Raw genomic sequence first — 15,169 nt, 5'->3', positions numbered from 1 at the left:
GCCTATTCTCTGTGTCTGAGCAAACTCCATCTCACAGTGCACAGCACTGCAGGAGTAGAATTTAGGAACCACCTGTAATTCTGTAGGCTGATGTTTGCAGGGTTCCAAGTTGTTGCACATACTTGTTTGTTGTAAGCTTATAGACATGGAACTTGATTCTTTTGTCACTGTATTGAAATGGAATAAAAGACAAATCTGGATACAGCTGGCTTAAATGAAATGGACTTGTATCTGATTCATCTAGTTGGTTCAAATCATCGTAAACACAACACACCTAGAGTTGTCATGTCGTTACCTGGAAGAGTTCATCTCCAACATCACCAATGTGCCTCCAGACACAGTTAACACCACCAAACTGTATGGCACTTCCACCTTTAAGGTAGGAGAGAACTCTTAACAAAACTTTTGCATTAATTAGCATTGCATGAATAGGTCTTAATGTAAATGATGGTGCAATTTTGAATTTATTCTACCTGCACTGATGTTTTTATCTGTCTGCTGAATTCATATAGAGTACAGAATCATTTTGATGACATAACCATTACTATTGCTTGATTGTGGCCTATATATGTTTGAGAAAGTGTACAGCTGTAGCTATGTGTGTGTGTAGGATGCAAGGCATGCTGCAGAAGAGGAGATCTACACTAATCTGAATCTAAAGATTGATCAGTTCCTGCAGCTGGCGGATTATGATTGGATGGCAGCTCAAGGGGGCGTTAAGGCCAGTGACTACCTGAGTGACCTCATTGCCTTCCTCTGCAGCACGTTTGCTGTGTTTACACATCTGCCGGTGAGTATACGTTTACTCATGCACATACACACACACGCGCGCACACACACACACACACACACACACACACAATATCATTCAGTATGGTGGTTGCTTCCATGTTTGTTTATTTTTATATATAAATTATAGCATTTATATACATTATAAATAAATGCTGTATATCATACAGCTACTTTTTACTTTTTATAAATAGAATGTTCTTTTTATAAAAAAAATGTATATGTATAACTTGTATTACAGCATGCTTATCAGTCATGGACTTATTCTGGCCATGCTATTACATACATTTGTAAAAATTCTTTGTTGTTTTACATTTACATGTTCATATGTCTGACAAATCTTGGAAGGTTAAGCTGTTAGAAATGTTACTTAATGGCTTTAACGTTCCAAGGAGCGCTTGTCTATTGAGCCAGTTGCATTAAAGGGGATTTTGCGCACACTGCACTTGAACTTGTAGTTGAGGTTAAGTGAGATCAGTGCAGTAAGAGGATTGGGAACCAACGTGCAGGGCCTCCAAGTTCCCCTCCCAACTGCCATTGAGCTAAAGCAAGCTTGATGGCATGACCTATATGTAGTTCATGTTGGAGAACTTCATGCCCTTGGTACTGCCTGGCCTTGACCCATGACCTGAAGCGGATTTAAACCAGACAAAAGCTTTCCTTACATTCCCTTCCATGGGCCTCTGCTAAACATCCTTCCCTTGCTGGATTAGCAGAGCTAAGAGTCCCAGTGCCAGCGCTGGCCCCCAGGGTTACACAGTGGCCTCTGTCCCCTGACAGAGGCGCTGAAAGCTGCTTCCAGCAGCCCCCCTTTACCCTCCTGTAATCTTCTAAATCTCACAATGCCCTCTGACCCAGCATTGGCTAAGGGGGATGTGCTTCTTTGCACAAAAATAACAACCTGCACATTTTTGGGTGGATTTCAGCTGAAGGGGCAGCATTCACCATTGTTTTTTTTTTTTTTATTTCCACATACTCATATAGCTTTAGTCATACTCATGTCTGTGATTATTTTTTTTTTTTGTATTTTCTTGTTTATGCATTTGAATCCTCTTCCTAAAACTTTCTCTTCATCCTGCTATTCCACTGTTCCGTGTCCATGAAAATGCAGCCATGTGTGTGTGCAAGTTAGCAGTGGCACTTGTGGGTTTCATGTCTGCAGAGGTGTTCAGGTGGCTGTTTGCCTTTTTCACAGAAACATTGGTGGTGCTGGTTCTGCAATTTTAACCCAGTGCTTCAGCATAAAATGCTCTTAGTTTGGGATCATAGACCACTGTCATTTAGTCAGCATAAATCTAGCAGCATTAAATCTCTTTGCATTAAAATGTTGTCGATTTAAAAAAATAAATAAAAAAAAAAAAAAATAAAAATAAAAAAAAAAAGACCCAAAAGATTTTAAAGAAATGGTGGCAAACTGAAACAGGGACTTGAAACAGCAAAATTTCCTTCTAGTAGCTTTGCAACCAATAAAATGAGAGAGATAAACACCTACATGTATTTGCGTATAATCATAGATGATATCTTTGGTTATGTGTATGTATATTCCTTTACACTTTGTATTTGACATTACAAGATAAAAAAAGACTAGTTCACAAAGCCTAATATAGCAAAGTCCATGTAATTGTGATCTCTTATTTAGGCCATTTATTAGTAAACCTCTAGCTGTATTCATGTGATGTTTGCTTCCAAGTTCTGCAAAAGGTTTGCTCATTTCCTAGACCTGCTCCAGAACCAGCACCAGCATCTGGACAGTGGAAAATGGGTATCTAAAGCCACAGCTTTATCAGTCATGTAAACACCCTTGTCCTTGCCCACCCACTACATACCCAGCAGTGGCACGATAAGAGAGATTTGGGTTTCTATGAAAGAATTGGAAAACAGCATGGTCATCAGTCTTGTGTATAATCCCTAAATCACAGGTCAGAATCCCTAAGGCACAGTCTCAAATATGACCTATGACCTAAAAACAGTCCCTTTCCTCCTCCTCTCTCTCCTCTTTAGGGCAATCCCATAGAGCACGCCAGATTGCCGGTGAGTATGGCTGCCGTGTGTGCGTAAATGCTGGCATAACCTTAACCATGAGTCATGATTGCAGTGTAGCACTACTGCATGTTGTTGTTCTGATGGCTCGTTTTCATTCAGAGACTCATTGTATGTTGAAATTAACCAGTGTTCGAAATTGGCGCCCTTTAATGGGCTGCTTTTTGGGACAACATGTAGAGGGCTTGTCAGGCATTATTCACTTTGGCCTTCAGAGACATTTGGTCATGGAACCTGAGACCTGATATGGATTGAAGCATTTGCCGACATTGGCTTGAGCATGTTTGAATCAGAATCGATTTTGTTCTCATTGTTTTAAGACCTCCAAAAACATTTCTAAATGGCCTTCAGCAAATTAGAATGAAAATCTCATCTGAACATCGTAGCTATAGCTACAGCCGCAGTTTGCCGACGGTAATCACAAAGACTGTACTTTGCTAATTCCCAGACTCTTAGACTAAAGGCTTATTCAGTGCATTGACTACTGTTTGACTCTTGTACTGTGTAACAAAAACCCTTTGGAGTCTGGTTCTCCTCTGGTTCCTTTTCCAAAGTTCCAAGGGACTTTTCCTTGGCTCTGGTTTGCACATTAGGGATCTAAATCCATATTTCCATTAAGCTGCTGCTGTTGAGAGCACTATAGAAATGAAATAAAATGAACATAATAATAACTGAAATAAATAAAACTGAAAACGAACAGAATAAATAAGCTCATTTATCCACAGACCCTGAACACGACCATTCCTGGTTTAATCTTAGTATTAGACTATAAGAACAACTGATTCAGCCAAACATGGGGAACTCTTTAAAGGAGATTTCATGTGTAAAATCTTGCATATTTTCTGAAGAATGAAGGCAACAAGAAAGTGGCTGGCATAAAGGAAAAGCCACAAAAAGATATTTATCCGTTTTTTGCCATAACCAAAAGAATTCTTCTGGCATGATGGGGGGACACAAAAAAAATTGGTTCTAGCCAAATGATCCTTCGTGAAGTTGAGAATTTTTTATTTTTTTTTTTACAGACAAAAGCATGCTCAGTTTAGCTGAAAGCTTCCTGCCCCAGTGTCTGCAGGGCCTCAAGACTGACTGTTTCACAAACAGTCTAGAATACCTTCTGAGTCACAGCAGCTCAGAACTGTGGATTCAATCTCTCCGCTTTGGCAGGATGTCCTGAAACGTGCATTACGCACGAGTGAAGTCCTCCTCTGCTTTGGTGCTCTGCTTCTGTATCCCATGATGCCTCGATTACATGATGCAAAATTTTGTAGAACATGTGGTGCATGCTTCTCCAGCGATTCTGAAGCATAAAACCACAACAGCTTACCGTTCAGTGTCCCCAGTCTTATTTTATGAAGTAAATAGTCTCAGCATAGCAGTCTGTATTCTAATGGCAAATAATGGCCTCCATTGCTTGCCATTCAAATACATTTAAATACATAAAATGCAGTTATTCAAAAATGAATGCTTTTTCGTGTCTATGAGGTTGTGTACAAATATACACTGAGATTAAAATGAACATGTCCACATGTGCCGCCACAGAAAGTCACATTCTACCAGTAAAGTTCGGTTGGGGTTATAATGGTGATAATGTCACTGCAGAAGTGTTAGTGTGTGTATGTGTAATGTGGGAGACCACCAGAGCAGTGTGTGGTTATTTTTGTTGTTGTGTAGACTGAAAGTATTCACAGAAGGAAAAGTTTTGGATTGCAGTTAGAATAGAATAAAAGAAGCCTTTATTTGGTCACCTATACATTACAGCACAGCGAAATTCTTTCTTTGCATATCTGAACTTTGAAAGTTGTGGTCAGAAAGCAGGGTCAGCCATGATGTAGCACCTCTGGAGTAGAGAGGGTTAAGGGCCTTGCCCAACAGTGGCAGCTTGGCAGTGCTGGGGCTTGAAGCCCAATCATCAGACCAGCAACATAGAGCCTTAACCACTTGAGCCACCGCTGCCCTCTTCATGCACTACGGAGGTTTTAATGAATGCTGGGATGGAATGAATTCGGTTTATTGTATGTTTCCTTCCTGTAAATAGTAATTGGTAAAAGGCAGAAACTCTTGAAATACGTATGTGTTGTAAAAGTTGTTTCTTTGCAGTGTAAAATTTTGCAGCCTGGGCTTTTGAATAATCTGACATCAGTAGGCAAAACAAACAAACAAACAAACAAACAAACAAAAAAACATAAATTTCACCAAGTAAATTTGATAAATCTCAGCAACCTACCCTTAGTTTTGCCTCAGGCTGTGTGAAAGTCTCAACAAGTCGTGGCCTAATGGTTAGAGAGTCTGACTCGTAATCCTAAGGTCGTGGGTTCGAGTCTCGGGCTGGCCACGACTGAGGTGCCCCTGCGCCCCGGGCGCCGCAGCAGAAATGCCTGCCCACTGCTCCGGGTGTTTGTTCACGGTGTGTGTTCACGGTGTGTGTTCACGGTGTGTGTGTGTGTTCACTGCTGTGTGTGTGCACTTTGGATGGGTCAAATGCAGAGAACGAATTCTGAGTATGGGTCACCACACTTGGCCGTATTTCACGTCACTTTCATTTTAATTCATCTCAAACAAGGTTCAGGTTTTTACTATTGCTATCATCTATTATGAATATTTTTTTACTTAATCTATATATATACACACATTCAAAAAAATAAATGCAGATCTTCCTTGACCAGCACCTCTATAATTGTATATAAATACTATTATATTATATTTATTATAATATTATATAAAACCTACAAACATTTTTATTTTATACTGTAACCTGTGTAACATTTGGTCTCTGACTCATTTTATGTCCTGTATTATTATCTATCTACTGATGTCTTCTGTGGTGTGTTTATTTTCACAGCCGTGTACTGCTAAGTGGTTTTTGATGAGGGATTTGATGAGTCCTTCTTTAATTAGGCACTCTGGCTACCTCTTGCTCACCCTTTCCTTCATTCTCTCTCCCTGTCAATGTCCCAAGCTAATTGTTAACATGCCTCTATCCTGAACTGTAAAACAAGTGTACTGCTGTGAGAGGACTGTACCATCCTTAGTTTGCCTTGGTGTGAAAAGGGAACCCGAAACACACACACACACACACACACACACACACACACACACACACACACACACACACACACACACACACACACACACACACACACACACACACACACACACACACACACACACACACACACACACACACACACACACACAGATATGAACTTATTCTGTGCCTACCTGAGGAAACCGTTCAGGTCTCGGGACAAACAATGTTCCTCTTACCCTGTATAGCTGTGACTTGACGTGTTTAGCTTTGCATGTGTGTGAGAACATGTAAATAGCCTGCATGTTGTGTGCACTGAGGACACAGTGAGCTCCATAATTGTTAGTGTGACCACAGGTACACATCATATGTATATACAGTATCATATATGGAATAGTTACACAAGATTCTCCTCATCAGTTTTGAATCATGAAATATTGCCATTAAAATATACTTTTTTTTATTGCATACAGTGATTATATTTCATTTTGTGAGTGGGCTTAACCTCTACACTTGCTATGTATATGCGTATGTGGGTGCTTTGTGAAGTAGCTACTCTTTAACTTAGCATTAACTTTGCCTATGTTCACAATAAAATACATTTATTTATTTTATTTTATTTTTATGCCATACCCGATTTAAGTAAACATGCAGTCTTTTTTCCAATTAGATTCAAGTCATTTGACTTGAGTTGATTTCATTTAGTATTTTTTCTTTTCTGTACACATCAGAAATTAGTGGCAAAAACTGTAACATAGACCCAAATCAACATAAAGGTATATCAGCGAAGCAGAGTGCCTGGACTTTTAGCAGTGAACACACAGTCTTTGTTTAAAAACTCTTCAGTTTAGTTGCTATGCTGGATATGTTGAGAGCAGGTTCTTGATGATGACCTTTACTGTAAATTTTCCTTGTTGGTAGTGAAATAAATCATGGACTCCCTGCCTCACACTAATCATTAACTGCATGCCTGTATAATGTTGCATTGAAAGACAAATGAACCTACAGTCCAAACAAACAAATCGGATTTGGTCGTTTGTACGTTGTAATCATACTTAAGAAGTAAACAGATTTGGCCTGCTGTAAGAGCACATTTGTTAAATTCAGTCCACAGTACACATTGTCACGCTAAACTGGTACACATTGTCACACTAATGGCGCTGACTTTATTTATTTATTTATTTTTTATCGTTTAACCCACTTCCCTTCAAAACAGACTGGGCATGGTATTTCCACATTAGGGTTCCATTGCTAAGCTCTCACATGCAAAATCTGTACAGAAATATTAACCATGCCAAATCAATAAAGCCTTTTGCTCCAATCAGACCCGAGGAGCCACAATTGAGTGATTGTAATGGCCTCGGTAGGAGACAGATAATCGTGGGGTTTTCATTCCGCAATGAGGAAAAGAAACAACAAACAGCCACTCTTCCTTTGGCCCACATGATTTATTATAGCTATTAAGAATGCAGAGACGAGCGGCTGGAAGACAAGCGTGTTTATTTTTTAATCACCGTAGTGCCGCACAGGCACCCTAATCATCTGTAATCGCCTAGTTAGGTCTGAAAGTGCTTTAACCTGATTAAAGGCTGACTGGGTTAGACCACATCATGACTGAGTGCGTGTCTGAAATAGAGGAAAGTAACAAACTGACGATTAGTGGGATGTTTGATTAATTATGAGTGTTTGCCTACAATTGTTTCACCTGTAAACAAGCCACTAATGTTGAGTTGAAAAGGTTGCAAAATGTAACGGATCACTGTTCATCGATCAACAGGATTCACTGGCATCCCCATGCAAAAGCATCAATACAAGGCGGTCCTTTTCCATTCAGCTGTCATCTCTTCTAGCCCTTGGTTTTACCTATTTCTTTGCTTTCATGTGGTGTTGGATTTGGTTGGGTAAATAAATGTGTGTCATTTTTTTGTGGGAAAGTTTATGTGGGTGTTAAACTCTGATTAATATAACATGTGTTTGTACATATGTATGTGGACATGTGCAGTCATTTCACCAAAACACATGCAAGCCAGTATAAGACTGGTATTTAATTAAGCAGTTTGTAGTTTCTCATTTCTACTGCATGTGGAAGAACTTCAGTTATAACTGCAGCAGTAATACAGCAGACCCTGCTCTCACTGTCGTAGCCGTGTATGTCTTAAGCCTTTTATTGCAATGTGGCAGAACTGAGCAGTATTATTCTGGCTGGTGGTGAAGCTAATTTCGAGGCCTGAAGGAAAAGCTTGGAACTAAGGAACTACCTGTGTCTATTGCAGTATTGTTTTGCAAATTATAGTTTACAGTTTTAGAATGACAGTTTTTTTTTTTTAAATTATATGAATATTAAATATTGTGTCAGATACAGATTGTTTAATAAAAACAAGTAAAACAAAATTAGTATTTACTGTGCATTAATATTAGTTGTATTTATATTGACTTTATTAGTCCACACGTGTATTTTGCTCTTGTACACAAGTTCCAGTTCCAGGTTATTAAGAGTTCCCATTTATCAGACGTACTCCTCTGTCTCCCCACCCCAGCTTTAGGCTTCGGTCCAGCCATATCTCTTAGCTCCCATTACTCCCACTGTTAGATCAATGACTGCAATCAGCAGTCCAGACAAATCATTAATTGGTTAAAGTCAGTGCTTCTAATTTTAGTACCAACTGGCATTAGGTAGAGGGAGAGCAGAATAGGATATCGAATGGCAACTGGAACATAGTTGTTGCTTTTTTTGGCAAAATTAAATGCTGAACACATTCATGTAACTGCTCTCATCTGAATACATGAACCCACTTTTTGGGGGGGGGGCTTTTCAATTTGGTCCCATTTAAAACAAAAGGTATATGGCGAATAAATCAGCCTTAATAACAACTAGCTACCCTGAAGTTATTTTGTAAGGACAGGATGCCATACTAGCTTGGAGTCTCAGTAAAGTATTTTAAACTTTTAAAAGCACGTTTGAACTCCACATTTAGCAATGGCCATCTCAGGATGGGAATTCTAGGAAATCTAGGCAGTTCTATTTTACCTCCTTTTTATTTAGTTAGCTTTCCTTTTCTGTCTCACTGTAACTTTCTGTTCCTGTGTTCTTTATTTGCTCAGAAGTGAACCTACTGTACTTGGGATCACGTCTACTTGCTTTGCCTGCAGTTAGTGCAGTAGTTTTCATTTTTAACCCTATTAGTCAGAAATTCTATAGATTCCAGGTTCTCCACTCTTGTGTTTTTCTTTTAGATTTAGTATCAAATTAAAAGCTTTGGGTCTGTCTTGAAAATATCAGATTCTTTCAGAAAGGAATTGGACAGCAGACAAGGGCATATTTGAGGTTTTATATGTCTTGGTGAAAGAACAACACAAATGGTTTACTCTATTTGAACTTAAGTATTTCTTTTGCAAATTATTAATTATCTCTACAGTTCTAATGACTGTATATTTTGTGTGGGTGCATATTGTATATTCTACTAAGATCAATCAGATTTGTACGATATGCTGTGCTTCGATGTGAGTATCCTGCATTACACTTCTATCAGATGTGTGGTGATGTTCTCCCATTGTATGGGATAGTCAGGGAGATTGAAAAAAAACTTGTAAAAACAATTCATTTCAGCCTTTTGCTCTTGTTTTAATTAGTCTTGTGGTACTTTCCATCACTTTTTGGTGTTTTGTGTTTCCCTATATAACAATCATGCTTGTATCTACATGTCACTGACATTTCTTTATTTTTGTGTTTCTGTACATGTAGGGAAAGGTTGCTCAGACAGCATGTATGTCTGCATGTAAACATCTGTCCACCTCCTTGCTGCAGCTGCTGCTCGAAGCTGATGTCAGGCAGGTATCTATGGGAGCACTCCAGCAGTTCAACGTAGATGTCAAAGAGTGTGAGAGTAAGTACAACACTTGTGTGTTTATAAATCAGGCTGTCCTGCATATGGTAGAGATGGATCCCACACTCCCCAAAGGCAAATTAGGGTAAATTGAGAGAAAAAAGAACAAATTTTTGGCTCATGATAGAGTTGTATAGCTTGGCCCATCTTTTCTAGCAGCTTTCTTTGTGACCACAGCTGAAACCGCTTCTGAGCATCTGACCCAGTCTGGTTAATGGATTTCCCATGATCCTTGCCTCGTGCATGCCATCACCCAGAGATCACAGGCAGAGAAACAAAATGACCTTTTTCCACAAGGCTGCCACATCAACTGCCGTGGTTGCTCCATCTGTAGGCATTTTAGTTTTTTTGTTTTCCCACCAGATTGATAAGTACTGTCTCAGTGTCACTCTTTTTTTTTTAAATCCCCTCAAAAGCTGCGATACTGTTGCTTCCATTTTACAGAACCACAAATTTGGGCTATAATCTAAATGCCACTTGAGTGGAAAGTGTCTTAACCTCAACTTTCAGTTTCTATCTATGTGGATGAGCACATGTGAAATAGGTGGGGTGGAGGTAATGAAGGGTTTCAGGAAATAAGGCAGACCTTGGCACAAAAATAACTATAATGTACTACTGGAATATTCAGAGGATGTGTTTAAAGGAATCCCTCATCAATGACAGCCATCTGTGGTGGCTGTAAAGAGGGGTGTGTGAAGAAGAGAGGCAAATGAGTTACATTGGCTTTTGAGAGTAGCAGGGATTATAGAGGCTGTCATAATTTTATAGTAGAGTAATGCTAAAGTCTTGTTGCAAGGCTTAATGTGACCCGCTAGGGGTGCTCTGCCTCTTCCTGAATTGAAAGGCTTGTTGTTGTGTAGAGATCAGGGTTGATCACTAATGAGGTTTTGGACTAATTTAATATTAAACTGCCATAAAATGACTCATTTCTGTTTTCTGGCCACAGTTTACTTGTTAGTCCATCAAGCACAAAGTAAGCAGGGGTAGAGAGGAAGTAATGCAACAATGGAACTTCCATTGCTGCTAAAGTTTTTGTTTACCCTTGAGAAAGCCTATTCATTTCTCTTTGGTTGCATTAAGCATAAAGCTTTGACGTTTTTATGTTTGTTTTTGTCTTGTAATTGTATTTTTGATTTGATGTAGCCTGACATGCATCACATTTACTTTACTGCCATTTGCCCAAAGTTCCTTATGTATAGTGCAGGGGTCAGAAATAAAGATGGCAGGCATGTAATCCGCGTGAGAGGGGGAAAAAGCCCTCAGCGTTGTGAGGAGAAAAGGTTTTCTCCCAGGCTCAGCTTGTTTTGTCTCTGTGTGTCAAACGTTCCGTTTTCTAGAATGGCGAAGCTGCTTGTTTACGGGTTTCCCGCCAAAGCCAGAGAACGCTCTGGTGGCCTCACATCCAACCCCCTGAAACCTTTCTACAATCCCTCTTGCCTTTTCACAAGGTTTAGTCCCCACCTTTGCCCTGTGCTGCGCCACATGTTCAGAAGAACAGCCCTTATTGGTTTCAGGCTGTGGAGGTAAAGGCAGACCCCTTGTCACTCATACTCCACCCCACTCTCCGACTTGTCAGATCAACACTAGGGGAGAATTAATGAGAGTTTGATGATGAGGGTTTTTTAGGGATTGCACAAAGCCAGTGGCAAACCAAGAGACATGACTCTGTGGCAGGGGCTGCCCCGAACCACCCAGCACTCACCCCCCATCAGCACCCGCAGAACCACCAAAACCCCCTCCAATCCACCTCCCCTGCCCCCTCTGAACCTCCCCCTGTCCTCCCCTTGTCCTGGCTGTCATCCGTCTGCCAATCTCCAACTCCATGGCGAATTCCCTACTCTCTTTATCCTTCTCTCTTTCCCACAGGGTTTGCCAGGGCCGGCCCGGTGCCTGGCTTCCAGGGGGACACTCTGCTGCTCGCCTTCATCGACTTGAGACAAGTAGGTCTTTGTTTTTTTTCCACCCCTTTTTCTTTTCTTTCATTCTTCCTTCTCCCTTTCTACTGTTTTCTCCTGTTTACCCCTAAGCATCCCCTCCTTTCACTTATTCTCTATCCCTATCCAGCAGTTCCAACCCCCTAAACCTCAACCTCAGTCCTGGTTTTGTTTGAAGGTTTCTTTCCTTAAGTTCCCCTCAATGTGTGTCTGTGTTTTTGCATTCATATCTGCGATCCAAAGACTTTTGATAAATACAGAACTTTACTTCTGTCCTATTTGGGTCAGAATTTAAGGTGAGTATCTTTGTCAACTTTTTACAGGTCATCTTATCCCAGTTGCCCCTTTTAACCCTTCTACTTTCTGAACACTGAATTGCACATTGGAGCATCCCTTTGGAGTTTCAGAACCTGGTATTTTGCAATGCAATTCACTTCTCACCCACTCACCTCACTTCTGTGCCTTATTCATACTAAATCTTTGACTTTACTCTTGAAGTTTTTGTAATACGTTTCTCTGGAAAAGAAGCGTGTATAGTCTGTGCATGTGTTGCGATGGTGGGTGGCAAATCAAGAGGTCTAGAGGGGATGGGAAAGAATAACACTGGGGGTATGAGGTTCCATATTCGGGACCCCCTCCCTTGAAGCCAAAGTAGCCAACCTGAGCAAATGTCAGAGGCTGTGAGGGGATGACGGATGGGCTGGATGGTCGTGGAGCGGTGGATGAATGAGCTGACAGACAGTGACGGATAGCTCTTTCTTCCATTAAAACAATCCCGTTTTGTCCCGCCTGCCATCATGATGCAGTGCCACTTGTTTTCCATTTAGTTTTTTTTTCCCCCCTAAAACCATGACTTCACCATGAACGCGAATGTGTGGTTTTGCTTTGTTTGTTTTTTTGTTGTTGTTGTTTTTTCTCCCAAAGTACGACTATATTGAATCTTGAGAAAATAATGTAAAGCGCTATATTTCACATAAACACATGGTTAAATTTAGGTCACCTGTGAGTCAGCTATCTGGATGAGTCACTGGTTATCGGTGTTCTCATCATAATTTCAGAGTTAGGTGGAGTTAGGTTCCCCCTCCCTGTTGTAGAGATCAGCGGTGTCAGAACCAGTGTGTTGACCCAGGCATCCCCCAGTGAGGCTGGCAATGAATACGCCCGATAAATCAACCTGAAGGGCCCGTTTGTGTACAAGACTCTCAGGTCCTGGGATGGGGCTGTGGGTCAATCTTTCTGGAGACAGACAACAGAAAGGTCCGGAAGCTCTGGGAGGGGTTTGGTGAGAATCTTGAGCGTTGCTTTATTCTTCAACCTGAGAGAAACAAATATGAAAAGAGAGTGAAGCATCCAGACTTTAGAAGAGGTTGAGGCATAAGTAGGACTAATGAAGAAACATTGACATGTTGGTGGGACTGAAGATGGCAGATAGAAACTATGTAGAACAAAGATGAGAGAACTTCAGAAAGATTAATTCATGTGTACTCTTGCACGGATCTTCATTCTCAGTGGGACTTCACATTGTAAGCGGACAAAAACATCTCAAAATAGGAGAGGACAGTTGTTTCCCCTCAGTTGTCTCAGCCTTTTTAGCATTCTTGGATTGCTCCATTTTGTCTGCAGAAGTGATGTAGAAATAAACAGCTGTGACTGCTATAAAGAGAGTCGGTCTTTTCCGACAGACAAAGTGAGAAAGCAGAAGTGGGCAGTGTAAACAGTGCTGCTGGCTGTGGCTCAGTGCTGTGCAGCTATATTTAGAGGTCTTGTGGTAGTGGGAACCCTTGGCCGGCCTTGGTGTGTGGGAGGCCTGCTGGACTCTGTGGCATGGCAGCACACATCACCCCTGCCCCCAAGCATTCTGCACACCCTTGGTCAATGCACATAATAATTTTGCCCTCAGTCTTCTTCCTGCCCAAATTCCTAATAAAACTTTCAGTAAGGGCTTTTAATGATATTAGAGCCCATGAAGGTATGAGACTTTTTTTTTTAAAGTGACTTATCATAAAATTCTTGTGCCATGGTTATAATAGCTGTATAATATAAACATTTTTTGGCTAGACATGTCAAGACCCAATGAACTATTTCAGCTCCTTTGATATATATTGGCAGCAGCTGGAGGCCCTTTTGTAAAGCTGTGTATTAGTTCACTGTGCTTTGGCAGGTATATACTAGAAGGACTAATAATATCTTTGGCTAACAATTTTCTAATATAGGCTAGAAGAATTGACAATGGCCAAAGCAAATAGGCTAGGTTTAGTTTACCTAAGGAACTTCTCCCCCTCACCTTATGCGCCAGTTTTACATGAAGATGGGGGGTTGGAAATTTGGTTCCTCTTACCCTAGGTTTCAAAGCCAGAGGCTGCTGTGCATTTTTGTGGCCTGTCCACAGGCATTATCCTTGAATCCTTGGAATGTGTTTAAAATGTCCAATGGAAAATGCTTTTCTCTTATTACTGGTTCTACTCTGGATTTCTGGTCAGGATTTTTCAGGTCGTACAAGAAATCAATATTTGCAACTTAATTTTACTGCCAGTACTATTGTCACTTTTGGTTCACTTGTGCCTTCAACCAGATCATTTACTTTATTTTTATATGTGCTTTCGTAGCATGCTCATTAACAGGTAAAGTAATTACTTTTTCCCACTTTTGTTTCCTCAATGTCCAGCATAATTTACGAACATTTTTGCATCTTCATGTTGCATTTCATGAACCTATTTGTCTATGGACATTTATCTCCTTTCTTTCTGTTCTCTTGTGCTCTACAACGATTACTGAATCCCAGCTATGATTTCGTTGTGATCAGTAAGTAATGTAAGTCATTATTAATATGATGTTATTTTCTTTATCTGATTTTATTAGTTTCTCGGTGACTCCTTGTTGGAGATTTAAACCTTTTTGTCAAAATATCATCTTGTGATCTTATATGGTTCATGTTGGAATGAGTTTTGGTTAGACCAAGTGGGAACTGGGGAGCAACAGCGTACAGGCTGGCTCAGGGAAGAGGCTATTGATGAGTTTGGTATTGGTGGCACAGATGCTCAAATACTTTTAGCCAGATGGTAGGAGGATGAAGAATTCTTGAGATTCAACTATGTGTAGGTGGGAGGGGATCTTCCACCAAACTGATGACCTTGATGTTTCAGTGCTTTGGGTCAGTTATTGATGGTGCATGAAGATCTTCTCAGCTGTTCTCATAAATCCATTCTATGATTTTGCTCTATAAGATGGTACAGTTTCCATACCAGACAGTGAGACATCTGATCAGACCTCTTTCTATTGTCCCATTGAAGAAAGTAGTTTGGAAGGAATACGGGAGAGAAATGTTCTCTCCTCCTTCTTTACAAGAATTGATGATACTGTTGGACCTTCTTGGCTAACGTGATTATGATCCAGGTGAAAATGATGTCAATGATTTGCAAACCAAGTAGTATTCAGCTTTTAACTATCTCCACAGATTTCTGCTTTCAAATATCAGGTAAGGAATGTAAGAATCTGAA

General features: G+C 40.4%; 1 protein-coding gene across 6 annotated transcripts in view; it reads left to right on the top strand.

Annotated features, from left to right (window-relative positions):
• The window catches only part of exoc6b (exocyst complex component 6B), an 83,401-nt gene that overhangs the window by 52,732 nt on the left and 15,500 nt on the right, over positions 1 to 15,169 (top strand). For 2 of the 6 annotated variants that reach the window (XM_047811253.1, XM_047811247.1), the window contains exons 17-21: positions 245 to 379; positions 611 to 790; positions 2,791 to 2,820; positions 9,597 to 9,738; positions 11,605 to 11,678. In XM_047811253.1, coding sequence (XP_047667209.1) covers positions 245 to 379; positions 611 to 790; positions 2,791 to 2,820; positions 9,597 to 9,738; positions 11,605 to 11,678 — 561 coding nt within the window. Of the gene's footprint in view, positions 1 to 244; positions 380 to 610; positions 791 to 2,790; positions 2,821 to 3,851; positions 4,197 to 9,596; positions 9,739 to 11,604; positions 11,679 to 15,169 lie in introns of those variants that run through there. The other 4 variants (XM_047811256.1, XM_047811254.1, XM_047811259.1 and 1 more) reach the window with 3 other exon arrangements.

This window comes from Tachysurus fulvidraco, chromosome 1, assembly GCF_022655615.1.
Source record: "Tachysurus fulvidraco isolate hzauxx_2018 chromosome 1, HZAU_PFXX_2.0, whole genome shotgun sequence".
NCBI lineage: Eukaryota > Metazoa > Chordata > Actinopteri > Siluriformes > Bagridae > Tachysurus > Tachysurus fulvidraco.
This window is presented reverse-complemented; position numbering and strand designations above follow the sequence as displayed.